Genomic DNA, 23,693 nt, shown 5'->3' on the forward strand with positions numbered 1-23,693 from the left:
AGTTGGGTATATGTGTTTCTAATGAATGAGAAATAGCAGCTTACAAGTGCAAATTAGACTTGATTAAAGCAAAGTACACCACTCAATCGCATTGTTAACCAAACAGTATTGTATGCTGTACATCAGCCTCTTTTTATTAATCCAAGCCTTATGTATAAGCTTTGCTTTGATTTGTGTATTGAAGTACGTTATTAAATTGCCAATTCACTTACCTATGCTTGTCCCTATAGAAACTCTCAAGGATGTATGCTGAATTGGGGCTTATGTTGGTCACGGATGATAAAATTAAAATGACCCCCCCACCCCCATCTCTCCACAGCTGCATGTTTCATCCTGTCTGATTTAATATTTTATATTGTCCTTTTTTTATCAGGCCAGCCAGCTTGGTGTGTACAAAGCATTTCTGGATAACTACAAAGTTGCCGTGGAGACAGCTGAGAAATGTAGCCAGGCAAACAATCAGTTTCAGAAGATTTCAGAGGTAAGAAAACAGGGAGGTGGAACTTGCCATAGGGTATTGTTACTCTCCGGCCACCTAATTAATTCAAAATATTCTTATTTATTTTGATACATACATATACAGACACAAAGACATTTTATTTGACATAGATTCTGTTCTCCTGTTTACAGTTTTTGAGACTACTGTCTATAAAGATTGTTTGCGGGGTCGGGGAGGCATGTGGTCTGGTGTTTGTGTCTAAATAAAGGGATTATTAAACGCTTACGTGGGTTTTTGACATTTTTACTAAAGCAGTGGTGTGTGTTCAGAAAGTCTGGGAGATTTTATTGCATAGCACCACAGGACAGGGAGATGACTATTAGATTCCACAAACAAACATTATTCACATTATAGAAAATACCAAAGAGCATTAAAAAATGTAAACAATGGGGGATCATTAATCTTAATTCACCTTTCAAAGCATGCTTCTAATCCTTCTCCCTATTTCACAGTGTTTTGCACACATTTTGTGAAAGGAAAATACACCAGCAAAGTAACAACACTAACTAATAACAGATAACCAAGTCACTCTGTGTGTGTGTGTGTGTGAAGTAACGACTTTATCTTTGTAGAGAGCTTTGCCAACTGCAGGAAGGAAACGGTTAAGCTGGCTGCTAGCTAGTGCATGGCTGTGCTGTGTGTGAAAAGGGATTCTCCCATTCCGTCTGCACTGAGGTTTCCTCTATAGAATAATACTGTTGAAGCAGTATAGATCTGGAGATGTAGACCAAGACAAATCGGCTCATGGTTGGAGTTTAGCTTCCTGAACTGATCTCAACATGACAACTTAAACACAGGATCAGCTGCACAAATTGTGCAGATATTTACAGTATTAATTATCAACATTTTACATGAAACAGTAGATAAAGTCGACTTAATGCCTCTTTTCGTCATGAGAATGCAACCTTTTGCATGTACAGTATGCATGTACAGTAAAAGAAAAGAGAGAACTGTGAATGACATCGCCTCAGGTTCTTTATCTGGGGATTGTCCCAGTAAGGAAGCAGTATCTGCAATGATGGGGGGGGGGGGGGGGTTATTGTATTTAAATGCAGTTACTGAACCTCACTGCATTGCATTTTAATAATCTGCTAATAAAATTACAGTACACTAATATAACACAATCTTTTTAAAATAATAAAATAATAGTACATTGGCCTTTTTCTATTTGTTTTTTTGACTCCCATGTTTTTTCTATCACAGAACCTCAAAGTAAAGGGCCCTAAAGATTCTAAGGACTGCACCACCTCAGTCACAATGGAAGGTAAGACCCACACGTACACCACTGCCTTTGCTAGCCTGGCTTTTTAATCTGATGAGCCCCAAGCAGTCAGAGAACGGGAATGAGGCAGAAATACACTTTGCAGAAGGCACCGCACTGCTAGCAGCTCAGTAGATGGGTATTCCTTTGAGATACCAGCCCAGCCCCCCTCCCCTCTGTTTGTGTGTGCAGCGCTTGGTTGAGGTGGCTGATGTTCCGCTCCAGCCTGTGAATGTGGCTGCTTATGGAAGGTAGAGGGCTAGGAGAGATGGCTGTATCAGCGGAGGAGAGGTTGACATGGAAATGCTACTGATCCTGAGGCTCTGTTGTAACTGCACCTACGGTAAACTGAACAAGCCTTTTGATTTTACTGAAACGGACAGTATTGTTTTGCTTTTCTTTCTTTCTTTCTTTCTTGTATTTGTTAAGATTTGACTGCAGAGAGAGAGCTGTAGATTTATTTATTTATTTATTTATTTGGTAACCATCTCTCAGCTTTATTTGATGCTGTTGGTAGTCATGAATGGAGTCCTGTTTTTTTTAAATTCAAGTGGCTGTATTCTTTTAAAAGTTTTAAGTAGACTAGTCTTTTGTCATTTTTTATATAGTTTTTGTATCAATTTTTTCAGTACTTTGCATCTGGCTTTGAATGTTTTTACATATTATGGTTTTGTTAATAATATTCTGCTCTTCTCAGTTTGGGTGTAATGGTCTATTATTATTATTATTATTATTATTTATTTTATTTTTTTAACAGACGGGTAAAGAAAAACATATCTCCAAAAAGAATTGATTGATAAAATTGGCCACATGTTTCACATCTTCATTCTAGTGTCATGATAGATCCGGTATTTATTATTATTATTATTATTATTAGTATTTATTTTTTAGCAGACGTCCTTATCCAGGGCGACTTACAATTGTTACAAGATATCACATTATTTTTACATACAATTACATTATTTTTTTACACATTATTTTTACATACAATTACACATTTATACAGTTGGGTTTTTACTGGAGCAATCTAGGTAAAGTACCTTGCTCAAGGGTAGAATTTAGAATTACATGAATGATCATTTTGATTGTAAATATGCATGCCTGGGCTGTAATTTTAATAAGGGTGGAAACTGTCTAAAGCGGTTCTTTTAAAACCTCAACTGCCCTACAAAACAGATCAGCATGAGGAATGAGGTGGAACCCCAGGTGTGATCAGCCACAGCCCAGAGCAGCTTCCTGATCTTTCTTTCAAAAGTGGTCAAGTGCCACAAACAGATTTCAATAGTTCTAGAGGAGTGGATTAATGTCCCCCTTGCCAGTGCATGGGTATTTTCTTTGGATACGATTATATTTTTGTATTGCCCTGCTTGCCAGCAGCTCTGGTTAATGGGATGCAGACTGGGATGATTTAAAAACATAGTTGTTTTTGTGTATAACTTTTGAAAGTCATGGAAGTTCCCATTTGCAGCATATCTAACTGGATGTTCTCCAAAAATCTTTTTTTATGCCATTAGAAAACTAATCAGTGTTCTGTCTGTAATTTCATAGGGTGTGGTTTTCAAGATAACTATAATGTTCTGGGCAGAGCCATTTTACAAGCATTAACTGGAAGTGTTGTTAGTAATACCATTGTTTCACCCGCACCCAGAAAGTACAGGCGTAGGATCACAAAGGACTTCTTAGTCTAAACTGGATCTGTTCCTCCTATAGACACGGGATTTTTAAAATGAATGAAAAGCTTTTCATTTTGTAATGCTGGGTCTCCATTAGGATTCGTTTAGCATATTCTTTGTGGGAGGCACGTGGTCTGGTGTTTGTGTCTAAATAAAGGGATTATCAAACGCTTCCATGGGTTTCTGCCATTTTTACTAAAGCAGTGGTGTGTGTTCAGAAAGTCTGGGAGATTTGTTTGAATAGCACCACAGGACAGGGAAATGACATGTTTGCTGTGTTTTTGATTTTTGACCCCTATGCAGAAAATGACATCTCAATCGAAATGGAACCTCAATAAAATAAATGTACCTTTTCTATATTTTGATTAGAAACATTGCAATCTGCTATCCAAACCAAGCTATTTTATCCCATGAATGATAAAATAGAGGCTGTATGATAGACTCCTGGAGTTCGATACTGCGTGAAGTTTGGGAATGAAAAGTTGCAACATATATATTATTATTTATTTCTTAGCAGATGCCTTTATCCAGGGCGACTTACAATTGTTACAAGATATCACATTATTTTTACATACAATTACCCATTTATACAGTTGGGTTTTTACTGGAGCAATCTAGGTAAAGTACCTTGCTCAAGGGTACAGCAGCAGTGTCCCCCACCGGGGATTGAACCCACGACCCTCTGGTCAATAGTCCAGAGCCCTAACCACTACTCCACACTATATATCACAAACTAAAAAGTCAGTAACAGCTTGCTGGCACATATTTTGTCTTCAATTTTTAACATATTACCGTTTCTCTCAGACTACTCGGGCAGAGGTAACCACAACCAGAAGCCACACCTCTTCCCTGCCACCTCACCACTGACTAGACTGAAGAAAAAAATACATTTGTACTGTTTTACTTGTACAAAGGAATGCATTTTGCATTACCTAATATAGTTGTTTAGTAAAATCTGATCCCACTTTCTGTGATTTACACCTTTTTCATATTTTCCTTTCACTCCTAAATGACATTTATGGTACCTTCAAATCAAATGCTGCCATTAAACTCGGTTGTTTTAACTAAATTAAATGAACATTTTCAGCACGGCTGAAACCATTTTGGTTTTGCTTTTACCTTGTTTCAATCATTTAAAATGTTCCTTTTTCTGTGACTTAAACCTGAGTCTGCTTTCTCATTTCTGACTCCAAAAGTCTATGGAAGAAAACCGACACAAGAGATTCTGCGACTTCAGATATAGCAACTTCCTTTTCACTGTTATGCCACTGCGAACTAACTCTGTGATTCAGAAGCTGTTGAAGTCTGTTGTAGGAGGAGTGTCTTCTTCTGTCTCAAGACGATGTCACCATTTTGAGTACCATGTTTGGTTTAGCTTACAAGATAGCATAGCAAATGGTATGCTGCTGTTTTTTATGTGCTATTTTAAATGAATTGGATCCTGACTTAATTCTCTGCATGCTCATTAACTGCTGTTCAGAGGAGGGATGTGTTGGTGTACGCTGGCTCCTGGAGGTCTCCTTGAATGTATGTGTGAAGAATTCTCATTGTCAGAATGTACTGAGGTCATAACTGCAGGGGGCTCATTGACTAGAAGGGAGAGCGGTGCAGAGAGAAGTCAATACAGGGAGAGCTAATGAGATCCTTCTTTCATGTAACTCAAAGTGACCTTCAGAGCGCCCTTAAAGAGGTATTGTTTTTCCAATAATAAATTGCACTGCTCAGCAGAACAGCTCTTCAGTTTCCATCTCTTGTGGGGAACAGCCATCTACTTACCATTGAAAACCTTTTTTTTATTTTATAAATTCTTTTGATTGCGTCACAGTCTGCTACAGTATCATCGCAGGCCTCGACACACAGAACTGTAGAAACTCGCAGTGGAGGGTTACCCATCCCCCCTGAACGCGCTAATGAGCAGACAGCTTGCGATGAGAAAGAGAAATGTCTGCAGAGAAAGGAGAGATGCAGATCGCCTTCCTTCCAATAAAAACAATTTACAAAAACATCTTCAGAACCTGAGCTGATCTGCTCGTACTGCATTTTTATTACTACCAGTTTAAAGTTCACAGAGCTAAAAAAAAACGGATTCCACACATCTTGCCTCTAGCGCACTGCAGTGAATGATGGGGGCCTTCGTAATTAACTTATAGGCCTGCCCTTGGGCCCTCTGACATCCTGGGGCCAATTTCCCACTGTGGCCAGATTTCCCACTCCATACATTTGCTACAGGCCCCTGTGTCCTGCTTATTAACCAACTAGCTGTTGTCCCTAATGACTGACATGGCTGGAAGCTAATCGTTGAGATCTTACACCACTATTGCAGATGGCCTACATATCTTGTTATAATTCATGTTGGGAGTCAGCTGCCCTATACATATTGCTTCCAACTATAATTAATTGAATCAAAATTACAGTGTTAATGACTGTTAATAAGCAGACATCACCTGCATTGAGCCAAAGATATTACAGTGCTGATGTATTTACTGTATTGAGGCTTGGTACTGAACAAGTGTTTAAGAAAAGAGACACAAAATAAATAAGACCCCTTGCTTACTAAATACTCCGGTGTCTGAGTAGATAACCATCTCTTCTTTAAAAATATGCAAAATATTTTAATAAGCAAGACATTTCACAATCCTGAAATGTTTTCCTTTTTCTAGGAAAGCAGTACAGCTGGGGATGGAAAATTTGTTGTCAGATAACCTCACTCAGACTACTTGCTCACTAAATATCTTGGTAACATTCCAGAAAACCCCTACACCCACATACTGTACACACTGATTTAAAAAATGCTCAGCCTGAGGTGATGTATATAAATCAGAATGCATGACAGACTAGAGCTTCTGAGCTTGATAAATATGTAGGTATGTCTGGTATTGTGTGCATGTTAGGATGCTGACTGCCTGCTACATATATTTAGAAAAGAGATTCCAGGTGTTGATGGACAGTGTTGGCTATTGGCTATGTTAAATATTTGATGCATCACACATGACATTTCTACAGAAACTTACATTCAGCTGACAGCAATAGAATGATCTGATGTTTTTAAAGGGTGCCAGAATTCCCGTACAACGATTGAGTTGTTTTATAATCTGATGTGCGGCTTTGTAGCAACAGAAAGTAAAATCCACAGGTCTACACTAGCCACCACCTTTTGCCATCACATGGCCTCTGTTTCAGGGGTCTCTGATGGCTGTGCCTGTGCGTGGCATGGATCTAAAAGTTGTGAGTGCATTTGAATAAGTATTTTTTGACATCCTGCAGCAATGCTTCCTATGCAGGTGTGTGCACTCAGGAAAGTCACAGCTCAGTTTTCCAAGGCTGTGGGGCTGCTAAATTATGATTTAGAAAAAGCTATTTAACTGTCAGATTAATATGATTGCACACATTTTGGATTGACCTTGCAGCTGGCAAGCATATTAATAAAAGTATCATGTACCTGCATTATAAATTTGACTGTTGTTAATAGCTTTATTAAATGGAGTTAGAAGCCACTGGTCCTGTAACTGGTATTCAGCCATGAAGCGTGAATACATGAGAGGGAGACATGCTGGTGATATGAGGTGCAAGGATAGATTGGAGTATATGTTATTTGCATATGACCTTGGTTTCTGTTTTACTCATATCTGAGGAGCTAAGCATAGCTGGCACTGTATTATTATTTGTTTATTTAGCAGACGCCTTTATCCAAGGCTACTTACAGAGACTAGGGTGTGTGAACTATGCATCAGCTGCAGAGTCACTTACAACAACGTCTCACCTGAAAGACGGAGCACAAGGAGGTTAAGTGACTTGCTCAGGGTCACGTAGTGAGTCAGTGAGTGAGCTGGGATTTGAACCGGGGACCTCCTGGTTACAAGCCCTTTTTTTTAACCACTGGACCACACAGCCTCCCAGCACACAGATAAGTGACGTCCAAAGAAAATCAGCAGGGTCACACATTTTGGATTCAGGTATTTCATTTACAGTCTGGGCGGGGACTTGTGTGTTACTAACCGTACTTATTTATGGATTTCAAAGTCATGTTAATAAAGCTGACAAACACAAAGCTGCAACACTCATAAGTCATAAGTAAACCTAGCCAGTGAAAGCTTTAATAGGGATGCTCGTGAGAAGCCGTACTGCACTACATTAACCCAAACTGCAGAACTTTTTTATACTGTGTGGATCTGGTTTCTCTTCATCATTAATTCACTGACAGACACATGTCACAGAGGCAGGTTGTCATTTTCGTTATGGTGGTGCGGTGAGAGGTGATGTCATTTTCCATTTAATCTTCAGCCGCAGATGCAAGCTGGTTGAGCCGACGTGGCTGCAATCTCGTTGGGATTAATCTTTCCGTGGCTCTGTTTGTCTGAAGAATCGATTTGAAGCTGCACAGACTAGTTGTTTAATGCTGTGTTTTCTTGTCCTTCACAGCTTTGTTATACAAACCCATTGATCGGGTCACAAGAAGCACGCTTGTTCTTCACGTAAGTATATGACATTGTTGCAGGTGACTGAAATATAATACGAAACTGGTGCTGTTGAACGCTGTCTGCTGCGATGCAATTATCTTGCTTCTGCACGGGCAGCTTGGTAGAAAATTAAAGTAGAACTCAAACTGAGAGGCGTTCTGCTGCAGTTATTGTTGCAGAGCTCAAAAGTTAACATTCTTTTTTTTCCTTTGCTTTTTTTTCTTTGCATGAGTTCATTATCGTATAACATGTTATAAGAATAGCATTTCCCTTATACACAATGCCCAACATCTCACAGTTAACATGAGTACCTCCCATTTGATGAATATATTTTGTCTGTTTTCCTGATATCCATACAGTACCAAATAACAAACAGCTGTTTAAGGTCAACTGATTCTTTTTGGCTGTATATGCAGTGCTCAATAATTGCACACAGTTATCACAGTTGTTTTTGTATCATTTGGTATTTTTTTTTTCAATCTGCTAAAGGACAGCTGTGCCATAATTGAAATGTAATCCTAGGGTTATTGATAGACATTTACAACATTTTCATAAACTGAAGCAAGCAACCTTACACCCTTGTCCTGTTCAAAACAGTAACTAAAATGACCGTCAGCACCTTTGTAAAAAGGTCAGGTGGATAATAGTATCATTTAAATGCCAATATAGCAACAAGGCAGAACAACAGCTGCTTCACTATGTAATGTGTCAAAAGGTCATATGCTATCTGGGTTTGCTTGGTATCCAAATTGGATCACACAAATTCTGGTTGATTTCGTAATCTCCAGCTACTGTGTTATCCTATGGCAATAAAGGGATAAAAAAAGAAGGCAGTTGTGCATGCTACTGCTGAAAAAGTGCTTTCACTTTGCATCAGGAGCTTCAGCTTCAGCTGGTTCTATCCATCTACATGTGACTGGAAAATTGCTAATATTATATGAGTCGTAAAATAATGTGCACAGTAAAATAAATGGGTTTCAGTTTTAATGCTGAGCTTTTGTCCTACAACAGTTTCATTTAAAACTGTGGGGCAAGCCAGATTATTGCACACCTTTGGCCTTGGCATTGACCCCTATTGAATCAGACTGTGCCTGTCTGCCTATCAACAGCCAATATCGAAACCATTGTGGATAATTGGGTTAGTCCGAGAAATGTATATGGAAAAATGTGAATTCCCTGTATTCTGCACATACATACTGTACATTCATTGCACAGTATCCAGCCAGGTTTCTAGCTATTGAGGTTGTGTTTTAAATAATAATTCCATGTGATAAATGACTGCAATGGTTCTATGTTATGTGCATTGAATTAAACTCTTCTAATGTCTGACAGTGGTAAATTAAGCACCTTCAGCGAAATATTTGCCTTTGATGAATTAGTTACATTCACAGTGCCATTATTGTTCATGCAATGATTGCTACAGTGTGTTATTGGCTGAGCTAGCAATCAGGAACCAATGTCTAGGGGCATGTTACAGAAAATAATAATAATGTGTATTCAATACATGATGAAAGCAGGTATAGCCATTTTTTCACAAACAGATTAAATATGGAGTCGTCTGCCTTATCTAACGGAGGTCCAAACGAGGGGACTAGGATTCCTCCTCAACCTCGACTCTAATACGTTTCCCCCTCAAACTACTTTCGAAAGGGCCCAGAAATTCTGTAAACCACAGAGGCTGCAAGTGAAACCTGCCAACTAATATCCAATTTCTGAAGTGGTATACATGCACAATACTGACACTTCCTGGAAATAACTTCAGCGATATTTAACATTTAAACTTTGAAACAGTTTTTGGTATTTTATTGTTTCCTATCATTTTCTCACACTGTTCAGTGCATGATGCTAATCTTAGTTCCTGAGATGACGGGTGTAATCAGAAAGCACCAGATACCTGCAGTATACAGTCCCACCATTTAGCAAAACATGCCCCTGACTACAAAGATACAAAACTGAGCTTTGCAATACATATACTGGGTGACGAAGTGGCTTTCTAGAATCAGTGACACATGTTATTAGTCTAGTAATTTTTACTCATAAAGGGCATATACTGTGTAACATTTTGCATGCTTATCGTTTAATTAACTCCTTATACTTGAGATAAAAAGCAAGTTGATTTACATGTCCATATGTTCTATGGTCCCCTTAGCTTTATATGATGTTTGCAATCATTCTGATTGGTTCTTAATGTATTCTTTTACTTTTTGATAGTCTGTCTTAAGTGGACGTTGGTCATGATGATGAAAAAGGTTGCAGTGAAAAGGTCTTTTTTAAATACCCTGGTTACTGCATTACATGAAAATGTTTTGCATCGGTTACAGAGCAACACTTATCACGTCCATAAAGTGGACTTTCATTTTACTGTTTATAAAGGTGCTTTTTAAGATTAAGCTAACTTTGCATATTTGAAATAAGTGAGATTATCAGCAATTGCAGTTTGCAGAAGTACCAGTGTACACCCATCGCTAGGTTAATTGAGGGCTCGAACTCAGTACGGTTGCTGTGTCTATTTCTGAAAGCAGATTCAGTTATTTTCCAGCACTGATGCACTCTTTAACTCTGCACTTTGCGTTTCAGGACCTCCTGAAGCACACTCCAACAGACCACCCGGACTACCCCTTGCTGCAGGACGCTCTCCGGATCTCCCAGAACTTCCTGTCCAGTATCAATGAGGAAATCGACCCCCGCAGGACGGCTGTCACCACACCGAAGGGAGAGGTGAGTTCACACATGACCAGGGGGTCACCTGTCCCTTCAAGGCTAATCTTCAAGTAAGATGAAACCACCAATTTGTCTGGGTGTGTCTCCTAAAACCCCTGCTAGAAATTCAACTTGTTCAGAGACTGCATGTTCAAATGAAAGCTACCAGGTTATGTTACTAAGCCAGTAAATGTATGGATTGATCCAGGAGTAAAGATAGGCAGTTTGCAGATCCACATGGTTTAGATCATGAAAATGGACCCTCTCGTTCTTTGTGTTGAAAGGATGACGTGCCAGCGGTGGTTCACCAAGCTCCTCCTTTAACCCTTGTCTTCCTCTCAGGCCCGGCAGCTGGTGAAGGATGGTTTCCTGGTGGAGCTGTCAGAGGGGACGAGGAAGGTGCGTCATGTCTTCCTCTTCACTGACCTCCTCCTCTGTGCCAAAATGAAGAAGACCGCAGTGGGGTAGGTGCCTCTCAAACCAGGCTGAAATACACGTGATAGATCTGAGTTTTTCATTCATTTATTTTTTAACATTAAAAACATACATTATAGAGTATGGGGAATTTTCAAGTAGATAAGCCACTCCATAGTACATGTATGAAATGGGCAAATTGTCCACTTTGGAAAATCGAACCCAAGGTCTTCAAGAAAGAAGTCAAAAATGATTCCGCTAATAACACAATTTATATTTTTTACTAGAAATAATGAATAGTTCCCTAGTATCCTATGGGGAGACAAATACAAACAGGTTGTAAAGTCATATTTCTTAACTGAGAAGTGATCTTTCTAGTGACCTTTGGAATTCAGACATGCTCTAATGGAGCAGGCATGATGCATCTATTTTGATTAGCATGTGGACAGTGCCCTATTAAGAACAGAACACAAGTTTGTTTACAGGGAAAAGGGAAATAAAACAACAGTGCAAGCAGGAGAAAAAGAAGCATGCGGTAATAACTGCGAAAAATCAAATAAAAAAATAAATAATTGAGCCGTGAGGAATGGGAACGCCTGGCGGCAAAGAGAGTTGAAAGAAGCCCTCCGTCTGCAGGGAACACATGAAACAAGATGAAGAAACTGAGCTGGAGAAGGCTCTCTCCTTCGGGATGGAACGAAATCAAAAAGATTACAAAATAAGACCATGCTTTTTAAAAAAAGGACCAAATAACAACTCAAGCAACAGCTGTTAAAAAGAGCTAACCATTTATTTAGCCATTTAAAGCACTGAAATAATTAAAATGTATTACTGTTATTAAAATGTAACCCTAGAGTTTGCTTGCTGTATTGGGCTTGGTCTTGAAAATAATTCTGACTTGCAAAGAGTGTTGAACAGAATACAGATTTTTCTGGTTATTCCAACCAATTTCTGTTATCGTATTTAAATCGTATTGCAAGGACATATAAATAAAGAATGACCATGCATACTTTAAGACCCCCAGACAGTGAATGCTCTATCAGTACATTAGCACAAGATCTGCAATGCCTTATGTGCAGGTGAGGTGTTTAATATTGCTGGTTAGTCATTGTCCTATTGTATACATCATAGTGTTTACTGTAAAACATGTGGATGATGGTTTTGTAAATACCCATTCAACACTCTCTGAAATAAATTGGAGCGTTCAGATTCTCAAGCACAATGCAGGGCACCAGAGCCTACCATCCAATTGACAATAAAAGAGAAACATGCTACATATCTTTATATTTGAGGCGGTTAGCATCTAAGTGGGCTTTTTATAACAAGTAGACACTTACATTCATTCTCATCAAGGCCATACATTGCATTACTGGAGACAGGCCATCTGGATGCTAATATGGGACTGTGCAAACTTGGTAGTAAGAGGTTAGTTGAAGGCTCCAATATTCTGAATGCCCATTTTTATTCAGAATGCATTCCAGCTGACTTGACTCTGAAAGATAAAGCAAAAAGGCTCTGCAAATCCACGTTGTCAGAAAAGAGAGGCAAACGAACCGTATCTCCAACAGCTACAATACCAAATAGAAATCCACATTTTATTTTCCTAAGGAGACATTGACGTATATTAGATTTTTATTCCCCTGACCTAATTATTGCCCTGAATTCAAATGCTTTTGTTAACTCTGCTATCAAAGCTAATAAATAAACCTCTTGAGGGCCAGCTCAATAAAACTGCAGTAAGTCGAGAACATTTCCGTTTTATTGCCAGTGACAGAGTGGTGGGTTAATTTTCTTTATGACAGAGTGGTGGGTTGATTTTCTGTATGACAGAATGGTGGGTTGATTTTCTTTATGACAGAGTGGTGGGTTGATTTTCTTTATGACAGAGTGGTGGAGAGTCTGATTGAAACAAACCCAATGGCACATATGATCATAGTGTGGTTTTCTTTAAAGGGTGTTAAAGGGAAGCTGCTACAATAAAAAACATGACGGCCATGTTGGGTGACATCATCAACATACAAAACTGGCTTATAGAGTGCAGATAGGGCCATGGTTACAATGGAACACATATAGTAACCATGTATGCTCTATCAAAAAATGTCATTGCCCATGACCTTTAACCTCTCCTAAAGGTCAAATGTAAAACTGGCTTATAACTCATAATAGAGTGCACATATGTAAAAATAACATTTTGCACTATTTGCTAATGTGTTTGGTACTGTTACTGGCATTTTGCACTGTTTGCTAATGTGTTTGGTACTGTTACTGGCATTTTGCACTATTTGCTAAATTGTTTGGTACTGGTACTGGAAGCTGTAAAGTTGCTGGCAACTCTAGTTATAAATATAATTGATAGCAATACTGATACCAACACTCCAGTCATTTGAATTCTTAAACGATACAGTTGGCAGCAATAGTCTGCAATAGATATTACTGAACTGCTTCAGCGAGAGATGGGCAACTAATTACTCAGCAATCTGACAGTCACAGCTGCTGTTTCTGTGGGCTGAAAAACATTTGCAGCTAAAATTGGGATTTTAGTTTTTTTTCAATTGAAAATGCTCATTAATATTGGTGCTGTGCCAATCATGCATCTGCTGATAGATGCTTCAGGCATGTTCTACAGCTATGGCAAAACTTTTACATCAGCTAGAATTTTAGGGTTGAGACATAATAATACAAATAAGAAAAAAAAAAACTATAGGAACATAATGATATTTGATATTTTATTTAACATTATGTAATGTAATCAAAGAAACTGCAAAATGATATTGCAAATGTCTACTGGAATCCATAATAGTGGTACAGTATTTCATGTTAGATTTCGAAATGTCACAGTTTTTCATTAAGTATATGAAAAACTACAAAACGGTATGTAATTCAGTATGTTAACGTAGCATTATTCAGCAGGTTTCATTTGACTTCATGAAGCAAAATTAGTTAATTATATAGGGTGATGCAAAACATTTGGCCATAGCTGTATATTAATTGTGTTGCTTTCAAGACACTGTTCCTGGCAGCCTGTGGGATGCATCAGGGATGAACATAGGACTGGTGAACACTCCTAGTTTTACTGTGAGTTTAATCAGACACACCTGAGCTTGTTACCTATACACTGTAGCTAATCAGGCTCATATTAAAACCTGGACTGGGAGAGCCTTCTTATTTCCATCCCTGTGCATGATCACTGCTAACCCAAAGCTTTCTCTTGCCTGTTCAGGAAACAGCAGCAGTATGACTGCAAGTGGTACATTCCCCTGGCGGACCTGACTTTCCAGACCCTGGACGAGTCGGACACCTCCCCCCACATCCACACCATGCCAGAGCACGAGATCGAGGAGATGAAGATGAAGATTTCATGCATCAAGAGCGAGATTCAGAAAGAGAAGGTGAAAAAGGAGGGGGGGAGGGGGGAGTACAGCACAAGGGGTTTAAAATGGAATATATCAACATCAGTATTTTGCATTAAGTTCAGGGCTGATTTCATTAACCATTGTTACAAGAGGGAATTGAATCTGACTCTTGACAGCGCTCGCTGTCAGACCTCGTTCACGTTATCTCTTGAATTCTAATAAAACTGCGAAGCTGAATGTGCTTCAGTCACTGAATGCCATTGAAGCTCTTCTGTGAATTAATTTCAGACTTGGCTACAGTCCAGCTGACCCAGTGCTGGTACTTGGCTCCAACTACAGAGAGAACTCACAGTTCAGACAAGGAGGAAAGAGGAATTTGTGCAAACTGTGTATTGAAAAAAGCCAGTTTCGATTTAGCTGGGGGGTTCTGCTTTTAATGCACAAGGGGAAGGAACCGATAACATGAATTTATCTTTTTTTTTTCTTTTCAGTTTAAGATCACAGAGAATGTGCCACAGAACTGTTCTGGGAAAAGGCAAAACATCATTTTAATGAGTCAAGACATTGCAGTGATAATTTAAAGTTAGACTAAATAAATGCAACAGTAGGAACTTGATGTACTTTAAATATCCATGTGAATCAAGCATTTAATAATAACCTTGGAATAAGTTTAGTTTGTGGTTTAATAACTTTGATTTGGTGCCACCTACTGTTACATATTTTAACACATAATTGCACTAAGCTTTCTTCCCAGTGCATGATCCCATATGCAAGCAGAATTTGTTTCATTGCTACTGAAATGGTGCAGACGTTACAATCGGTAAACGTGGCCCTTCATTGTAACTTTTAACATAATGAGGTTTGGGCAATAGGATTTTGTCAATGTCCTTTCACGCTGAGCGCGATGATGTAAATCATTAGGACACCATGCTTTCTGAAATGTCACTGTCACATGACTGCAGAGCAATCCGGTTTGAATGCCACATGTTTGATTCATCATAAAAACTTGAAAGCGCTGCTCTTATGCTAAACCTTTTAAGCCAACAGATGGTTCTAATTTACACAAGACTTTGTCTCTTCATGAAACATTTGCTTGCTTTCTGTGCATCCACAATATTTCCAGTATGTTTGCAGTGGTTTCCAGCCCCACGCAGGAGTCAGTCTAGCACATCTTCAGTGTTTAATTCAAAGTAATTACCAGAAGGGCTTTGCTGTGTTTTTTCTTTTTATACATTTGTTCCCATGTCTGTTTAACCATGTCTCAAACGCCAAAGGAACCTCATACAAAGTGGAAACAGCTGTTTTGTGTTGCCTAGCAACAGTCAGCTCTCATCTTTGGAAGGTTTCTACAGTCTCATACAGCCAGCCTTATACATTATGTGACTTGATTGTGCAAGAGGGATCATGCAACATTTGTTTAGTGTGTAGTACTTTGCAACCCGTCACGTGCCATTTGAGATTTATTGCAGCCTTGTGAGACCTGTGTGTGCATGACATCAATCAGGTGCATATTGTCTTGTGTGTAAATTGCCATGAATAGTTTATGATTTACACTTTGCTCCTCCTATAGAGGATAGGGTGTAATTGAGTGATCTAAGCAGAAGCAAATCTTAATTCTTCTCATGCATTAATCCTGTCATTGACTTAATGACCAGCCTATTAACATTACTATGTACGATATTAAAAAAACAGTTAAATGGGGCCTTTGAAAAATCAGGTTTGGGCAACTTTTAAGTCTGCCTCGGTTTGATCATTAAAATAGAACCTATTATATAGAATGGTGACGTCATTGACTGTAGCATAGTAAGACGACAATATAGGATGCATAACTGTCATACAGTAGAGAACATATGCAAAAGCTGACTACATATTAGACAACTCATGTCTATATATGGATTACAAGTATGTGTCATGGCTACACATATGATAGTTTTCAGTACTGTCAGAGGTGAAAATCGCAGGTAGTTTCACAGGTGGTGAATAGTGGTCATATTTGTAAAGTGCTGGTGTCTAGTCAACTAGCTGCGCCACCTGCTGCCAAGGTGACTTTCAATTATTGTTTACTGCAGCAAGAGTAATTGGCAGCCCATTGTGGCTAATTGCAGATCTGTCTTTTTTTTCTTATTTCCCTTTACAGAAAGCATCCAAGGGCCAGAGCAGAGCTGTGGATCGCCTGAAGAAGAAGATGTTCGAGCAGGAATCCTATTTACTGCTGCACTCCCCGACCATCCCCTTCAGAATTCACAACATACACGGAAAGGTAGGCATTTTACTCCCCTGTGCGTTTCGAGGTATACAGTAAGGGTTCCTTTTCAAGCTTTTCTGTTTGTTTGATCTAAACAGTGCTGGTTCTTAAAATCCCACTGTGAGTCTCATCAATCAATAAATCAACCTTTTTTATATATAGCGCACTTTACATCCATAAAGGCGTCTCAGAGCACTTTATTTAATATAAAATAAAATGTGCATAAAGGAGAAAATATATACATAGATGTATACATCAGCCAGTCCATCGTACCTTTCTGTTCAATTGCATGATGGTGGGTGCATGACTAATAACAAGAAAGACATGTATTGCAACTGATAACAAAATGTATGTATTTCAGTATCCAGTAAGTACATACTTAATACTGTACAGGCATATATCCTAACGATTAAAGGTTTTCTTGCCCAGAGCTACTTGTTTCTTCTGTCGTCTGATTACGAGAGATCTGAGTGGAGAGAGGCCATCCAGAAACTGCAGAAGAAGGGTAAGTTATGGTCTGCGACATGCAGTATCTGAAGTAGGGGATCTCTAGCTGGCCTTTACTGTAGATCTGAAGTTCTTAAACTTTTTTTGCATTTTTTTTTTTTATTTGAATGGACAAATTCCATAAAAAAGAAAAAAAAAAAACCTGTACTCTCTTGAAATGAAATGTTTGGTTTATACAGCGATATGGTATAGCACTACCAAAGATACGGTAGAATGTAAATAAAAGCAGTTGTTTCTTGCAAACACTGTTGCTCGTGGGTGGTAAGTTTATTTCCCTTGAAAATAATTGATCAAGAATGAACCCAGGTTCTCGCTTCTGTTCCCAGATCTCCAGGCCTGTGTGTTGAGCTCCGTGGAGCTGCAGGTTCTTACAGGGTCCTGTTTCAAGTTAAGAACAGTTCACAACATCCCTGTTACCAGCAATAAAGATGGCAAGTAATCTCTTTTAAAGACCTAAGTGATCAATCCCCATGAATACATGCATTGTCATTAAAGGGAAATTGCAGTGGAAGGCCACAAGAGGGTGCTATAATCAAAGAAGAGCCTGTTCAGACACTGCATTAATAGTAGTACCTACTGTGTGTTTTTTCAGATACATGTTTTCTGCAGAGTACACATGTCCGTAGTAGACAAATAATGTATTTAAGGAACAGTCTTTTACAGCATGCATTGTACAATAAAACACATGCAAAAAGTGCAAAACAAAATACAATACCATACCCCATTAAAAATGCTCATATATTTTTTTTTTTCGTTATATTGAAAATCTCTGTAGACTTAATTGAAATCCTGATTGAAGGCAGTTTCATTGCACTGCTGTTTCCTGTTTAAGATACCTGATATTTCACTGTTTGGATTTTGTGGCATGGATCCATTTGAAACTGTTCAGGCTGTTCATAATATACTACAGTACCTGAATAAAAGCAGAAGAACCATAACTAACGGTCCCGTATATAATTTCCTAAATATCTGTTTCATTGAGGAACGAGGATGCATAGCGTCCGTATAGTACATGCCAATTACACCTTGAGATCTGCACTCAGTCATGATGAAACGAGGTATAGCACCCAAAATGTTCAACACAAACATGCAATTCAAGTGCAGGGATAAAGTATTCGAAAGAGACATATATCGGGATATAGTGAAGTGCGATAGTGATGTATTTTTAGCACAGAACAGAATATGGCATTTGCGATAGCAGGGGGCTGGTACTAAAAACACTGTCTTATATTCCTGTCATTATGCCTCAAACACATTTTTGATTAGAGGATTAGGTCACCAATGAAAGACAGCTGTTGAAAGAATGCCAGCCCGCACTGGTAGCAATGCCACTCCTTCCTATAAAATCAATTTCTTTTATTCCACTTGACAGAGGTGCGATTCTTTGAGGTGGACGATAAGGAATATGTTTTTTTGTGATTAAAACAAACGTGGGGATAAACTGGTACAATAATACAAACCAGCAATTTTACCGCAATTAAAAAAAAAAAAAAAAATGCTCTTCCTTTTATTCAAAATGGTGTCCTGTAATTAAAGGGAGTTCATTTTGTTAAGAATGTAAAAGCCACATAAGATAGTAACTGCATATTTGGTTCACGTATACAACAGACTTTTTGATGATCCTTTATTTTACAGCTGCAGTTTGTTCAATTCATCTCTCTCTAGGCTCTGTTATATCTTAGGAAGCCAAACAGGAATTTAGAAATGTTTCATAGTAAACACCAACAGAGCTGATATTTTAAACAAGGACTTCAACTAAGATAACGTCTTAACCCTTTAAGAGACGTTATCACATGAGCACATTTCATTAACCTGGGGGGAAAACACTCCAAACACGCCAGGTCCTTAAAGAAATATGTAAAAGCTAATTTGGGGGGCAATACTCTAATATTCTGTCAGATCTGCTGAGGTGCAGCATGTTGTTTGTTGTGTATGCATTTATACTGTATGTTTATGTATTAGCAAGGATACTAGGCACCTGTTTGAAAGAGAAAGGTCTTTTAAGACCTTGGCATAACTTCTCATGTAAAGCATGGCGCCCCCTAGTGCATCATAACAGATATTGGAGAGTTCTGACCCTGAGCAGACATCGCCCTCTGCTGAGCCTCCAGTAGAAAGGCTTCATCTGAAGAATGAGCTGTTGTGCAGTGCCTGCTTTGAGCGTTGTGAACAAGAGGGCAAGGTTTTAAATACCAGGAAAGAATCTGACTGTCTGATTTCAGTGACTGTTTACAATCTATACCGCATATTCTATAATAACTCACAGAGGTCTTTAGAACTTGACAAGGGACTCCCCGCTGAATGAAGAAAAATGCACTCAATTAACAGCGTAGTTGGGAAAGGTTTTGTAAAACTGATTGCACAGCTGCGTCTCCCCTCCCTGGGGGTCGAGAGTTCAGTGGAGGCCGACAGCAGCGAGAAGTGTGACGAGTGCATGGAGGCGTACGGAGAGAAACAGGAGTAAATAAGTTAAAACAACAGGAACTTAATTACGGGAGCCCTGACTGAGTTTGTATTGTCTGCCGTGTTCCAGCACCTTTGTCAGCAGGACTCGGCTTCTGTATTCTATTAGGATCTGGAATCCTTATGGGTAGCGACGCGCTTTGTACACTTCATTCAGAGGAGTGTCATTGAAAGGCAGGTCTACGGTAAAAGCACAGGAGAGGAAGTTTAAACTAAGCTAGAAAAACATGCAAACCCAACCTAAAGCGTTGATATTATGCGGCTCAAATTTAAAACGTCCCCACTGTGATGCGAAGGATGGTGAATGGAGACCACCCAAGGCTGTATTTGAACAGGTTGTGCGTTGTTTCTTAAATTAGCTAGGGTAATACATCCCAGATCTATCCAATTACATACACTAGCTGCGTATATTTACACACACACGCTGTCTGTGTGACACATGAGGAGGATAGAGTCAAAGTAGTTTGTCTTAATTCTTTTGCTACACTGGCAGGGCCTCAATGATAACACATCTGTAGGAAGGAAACTTTTTGTTTCGGAATGCAGGAGTGACATTTTCATACTCGGCCGATCTGGGTGTTCCCATCATTGATACAGTGCCTTACGAAAGTATTCGGCCCCCTTGAACTTTGCGACCTTTTGCCACATTTCAGGCTTCAAACATAAAGATATGAAACTGTAATTTTTTGTGAAGAATCAACAACAAGTGGGACACAATCATGAAGTGGAACGAAATTTATTGGATATTTCAGACTTTTTTAACAAATAAAAAACTGAAAAATTGGGCGTGCAAAATTATTCAGCCCCCTTAAGTTAATACTTTGTAGCGCCACCTTTTGCTGCGATTACAGCTGTAAGTCGCTTGGGGTATGTCTCTATCAGTTTTGCACATTGAGAGACTGAAATTTTTGCCCATTCCTCCTTGCAAAACAGCTCGAGCTCAGTGACGTTGGATGGAGAGCATTTGTGAACAGCAGTTTTCAGTTCTTTCCACAGATTCTCGATTGGATTCAGGTCTGGACTTTGACTTGGCCATTCTAACACCTGGATATGTTTATTTGTGAACCATTCCATTGTAGATTTTGCTTTATGTTTTGGATCATTGTCTTGTTGGAAGACAAATCTCCGTCCCAGTCTCAGGTCTTTTGCAGACTCCATCAGGTTTTCTTCCAGAATGGTCCTGTATTTGGCTCCATCCATCTTCCCATCAATTTTAACCATCTTCCCTGTCCCTGCTGAAGAAAAGCAGGCCCAAACCATGATGCTGCCACCACCATGTTTGACAGTGGGGATGGTGTGTTCAGGGTGATGAGCTGTGTTGCTTTTACGCCAAACATAATGTTTTGCATTGTTGCCAAAAAGTTCGATTTTGGTTTCATCTGACCAGAGCACCTTCTTCCACATGTTTGGTGTGTCTCCCAGGTGGCTTGTGGCAAACTGTAAACGACACTTTTTATGGATATCTTTAAGAAATGGCTTTCTTCTTGCCACTCTTCCATAAAGGCCAGATTTGTGCAGTATACGACTGATTGTTGTCCTATGGACAGAGTCTCCCACCTCAGCTGTAGATCTCTGCAGTTCATCCAGAGTGATCATGGGCCTCTTGGCTGCATCTCTGATCAGTCTTCTCCTTGTATGAGCTGAAAGTTTAGAGGGACGGCCAGGTCTTGGTAGATTTGCAGTGGTCTGATACTCCTTCCATTTCAATATTATCGCTTGCACAGTGCTCCTTGGGATGTTTAAAGCTTGGGAAATCTTTTTGTATCCAAATCCGGCTTTAAACTTCTCCACAACAGTATCTCGGACCTGCCTGGTGTGTTCCTTGTTCTTCATGATGCTCTCTGCGCTTTAAACGGACCTCTGAGACTATCACAGTGCAGGTGCATTTATACGGAGACTTGATTTCACACAGGTGGATTCTATTTATCATCATTAGTCATTTAGGTCAACATTGGATCATTCAGAGATCCTCACTGAACTTCTGGAGAGAGTTTGCTGCACTGAAAGTAAAGGGGCTGAATAATTTTGCACGCCCAATTTTTCAGTTTTTTATTTGTTAAAAAAGTTTGAAATATCCAATAAATTTCGTTCCACTTCATGATTGTGTCCCACTTGTTGTTGATTCTTCACAAAAAATTACAGTTTCATATCTTTATGTTTGAAGCCTGAAATGTGGCAAAAGGTCGCAAAGTTCAAGGGGGCCGAATACTTTCGCAAGGCACTGTATATACTTTGCTGTAGACTTCAGGAAGATCAGTGGTCCTTTGTGCTCTTTTACTTTACAAACTGGTTAGAAAGCATGCACCCTGAAAATTAAAACCCCAAAGAACTTGTACTCTGCCTGTGTTTTCATACAGTTGGTCCAGCACATGCTTTATCACAAGTCATGTAATAACACACTGCATGTGATACACTTGCTGTTCACATGCAGTTTTTGCAATAAAGCACTGATTCTATTCCTGAGAATCCCTGGAATGTATGAATCGTAGAAGTAGTGAGATCAAGCCTGTGCTTCAGGGAATTGCCGTCTTATTGACTGTCTATCTGTCGTTTGTGGTGCCTGATTCATGTACTAATAAATGAAGATCACACACAAGGATCCACGTGGTTTTCATTTTGGTACAGTGCAGGGAGATTAAAGAGATGTAGTGGTACGGTATACACACTGAGACACAAGTTTAAATGCTTTTATTCAAACTGCTTCCTCCGTGCCTTGTTTTCAGATCACGAATCGCCTGGGCTGTATGGATTCCTGCATGTGATTGTCCACTCGGCCAAAGGGTTTAAAGAATCAGCAAGTAAGTGAAACCAGTTCCGTTTGCATTCAGGAGTTTAAAGGCTTCCTATTTAAACTGGGTAGAGTGATTGTTTCCAGACTCAACAGCATAGTTAGACTACATTCATTTCCAACATTTCTTTAAAGGGATGGGATAACAAGAGAAATAGAATAACATGATATGTATATAATATTAAAAAACACAATTATAAAATAGAAATCTCAAATGCATCGCTGCATGCTTCAAATCATTCTGTGAATTACATCATTACTGAAATCCATTTTAAAGTGATCTATTGAAATGTTACAAGTGCAGAGGTCTAAAAGGCTGCACTCCAAAAAGTAGATTCACAGTGTAATTTCAAATCTAAAATTGTGCAAACAGATATGCTGAGCCCAATATGCTACCTCGTAAAATATATTGTGCAATATATTGAGTGCTGAATCTCTGTGCAATTGCATGTTTAAAAACAAGCAGTACTTTGTATGTAACTAGTCTCAGAAACCACATTGCATACTGCAGCAGGAGGCATTCAGTGGTATTTAAATCTGATCAGGTTTCACTTGGGAGTGTGGCTGCCAGCTATGGGTAAATTGCTGGTCTTTAAAACGACAAGCAGGGTTTACACTGTACAGTCAACAAAGGTTTCAGATTTACTCCCCACAGAAAACCGTTGCTGTATCCAAACTACATAACCCTATCAGTTTATATGTCTTCCAGGATGTGATATATGAAATCCTGTTAAGGGGAATGGCCTATGGCCTGCTGTTTATGAAACTTTAGCTTGACAAACGACCCGCTGTCAGAAAGGAAGTGGGGCAAACTTTGCAATGGAGAAAAAGCTTAGGAAATCCAGCTTGTATAGTGTTGTGTTTTTTTTTTTTTTTTTTTTTTTTTTTATGAAGGAAAAAATGAAATGCTAATGTTTCAGGACTTGGTTAGGCATGTGTATGAGCCTGTAAGTTATCATTCGTTTACAGTTATATCTTGTTCAGAAACATTAGCAGTTTTTTAATTCACTGAGACAGAAGCAAATCGACAAAATTCAGTAATACACACATTTCAGTAATAAGGGGCTTTTCAGTAATGTATCAGATAGCTGTAAACAGACTAGAAGTATTTTTTTAGAAGTATTTTTTTTTCAATTCAGTGAGATGTAATGTGCTAAGCAACCAGAAGGTGGCATAAGTGTATATTCTAATTCTGGAAACTGTATATTTAAAGACAAGCTACTGCAACTACAATGCTGTAGACAGTACTATATGGACTATCTGCAGATTAACAGAGATGTGAATGTGAATTCAAGGGCAATTCTTTCAGCATGATAAACCACGGGACTGATCA

The 23,693-nt window shown here is 39.0% G+C and overlaps 1 protein-coding gene across 5 annotated transcripts in view; it reads left to right on the plus strand.

The window, feature by feature from the left end:
- Nucleotides 1–23,693, plus strand: part of LOC117430827 (active breakpoint cluster region-related protein-like) — a 130,292-nt gene that overhangs the window by 62,940 nt on the left and 43,659 nt on the right. For 4 of the 5 annotated variants that reach the window (XM_059001012.1, XM_059001013.1, XM_034051328.3 and 1 more), the window contains 10 exons: nucleotides 374–481; nucleotides 1,703–1,763; nucleotides 7,853–7,905; nucleotides 10,468–10,608; nucleotides 10,933–11,054; nucleotides 14,225–14,393; nucleotides 16,495–16,617; nucleotides 17,032–17,107; nucleotides 17,436–17,540; nucleotides 22,296–22,370. In XM_059001012.1, the coding sequence (XP_058856995.1) occupies nucleotides 374–481; nucleotides 1,703–1,763; nucleotides 7,853–7,905; nucleotides 10,468–10,608; nucleotides 10,933–11,054; nucleotides 14,225–14,393; nucleotides 16,495–16,617; nucleotides 17,032–17,107; nucleotides 17,436–17,540; nucleotides 22,296–22,370 (1,033 nt within the window). Of the gene's footprint in view, nucleotides 1–373; nucleotides 482–1,702; nucleotides 1,764–1,967; nucleotides 2,104–7,852; nucleotides 7,906–10,467; nucleotides 10,609–10,932; nucleotides 11,055–14,224; nucleotides 14,394–16,494; nucleotides 16,618–17,031; nucleotides 17,108–17,435; nucleotides 17,541–22,295; nucleotides 22,371–23,693 lie in introns of those variants that run through there. The other variant, XM_034051330.3, reaches the window with a different exon arrangement.

Source organism: Acipenser ruthenus, chromosome 26, assembly GCF_902713425.1.
Source record: "Acipenser ruthenus chromosome 26, fAciRut3.2 maternal haplotype, whole genome shotgun sequence".
NCBI classification, from domain to species: domain Eukaryota; kingdom Metazoa; phylum Chordata; class Actinopteri; order Acipenseriformes; family Acipenseridae; genus Acipenser; species Acipenser ruthenus.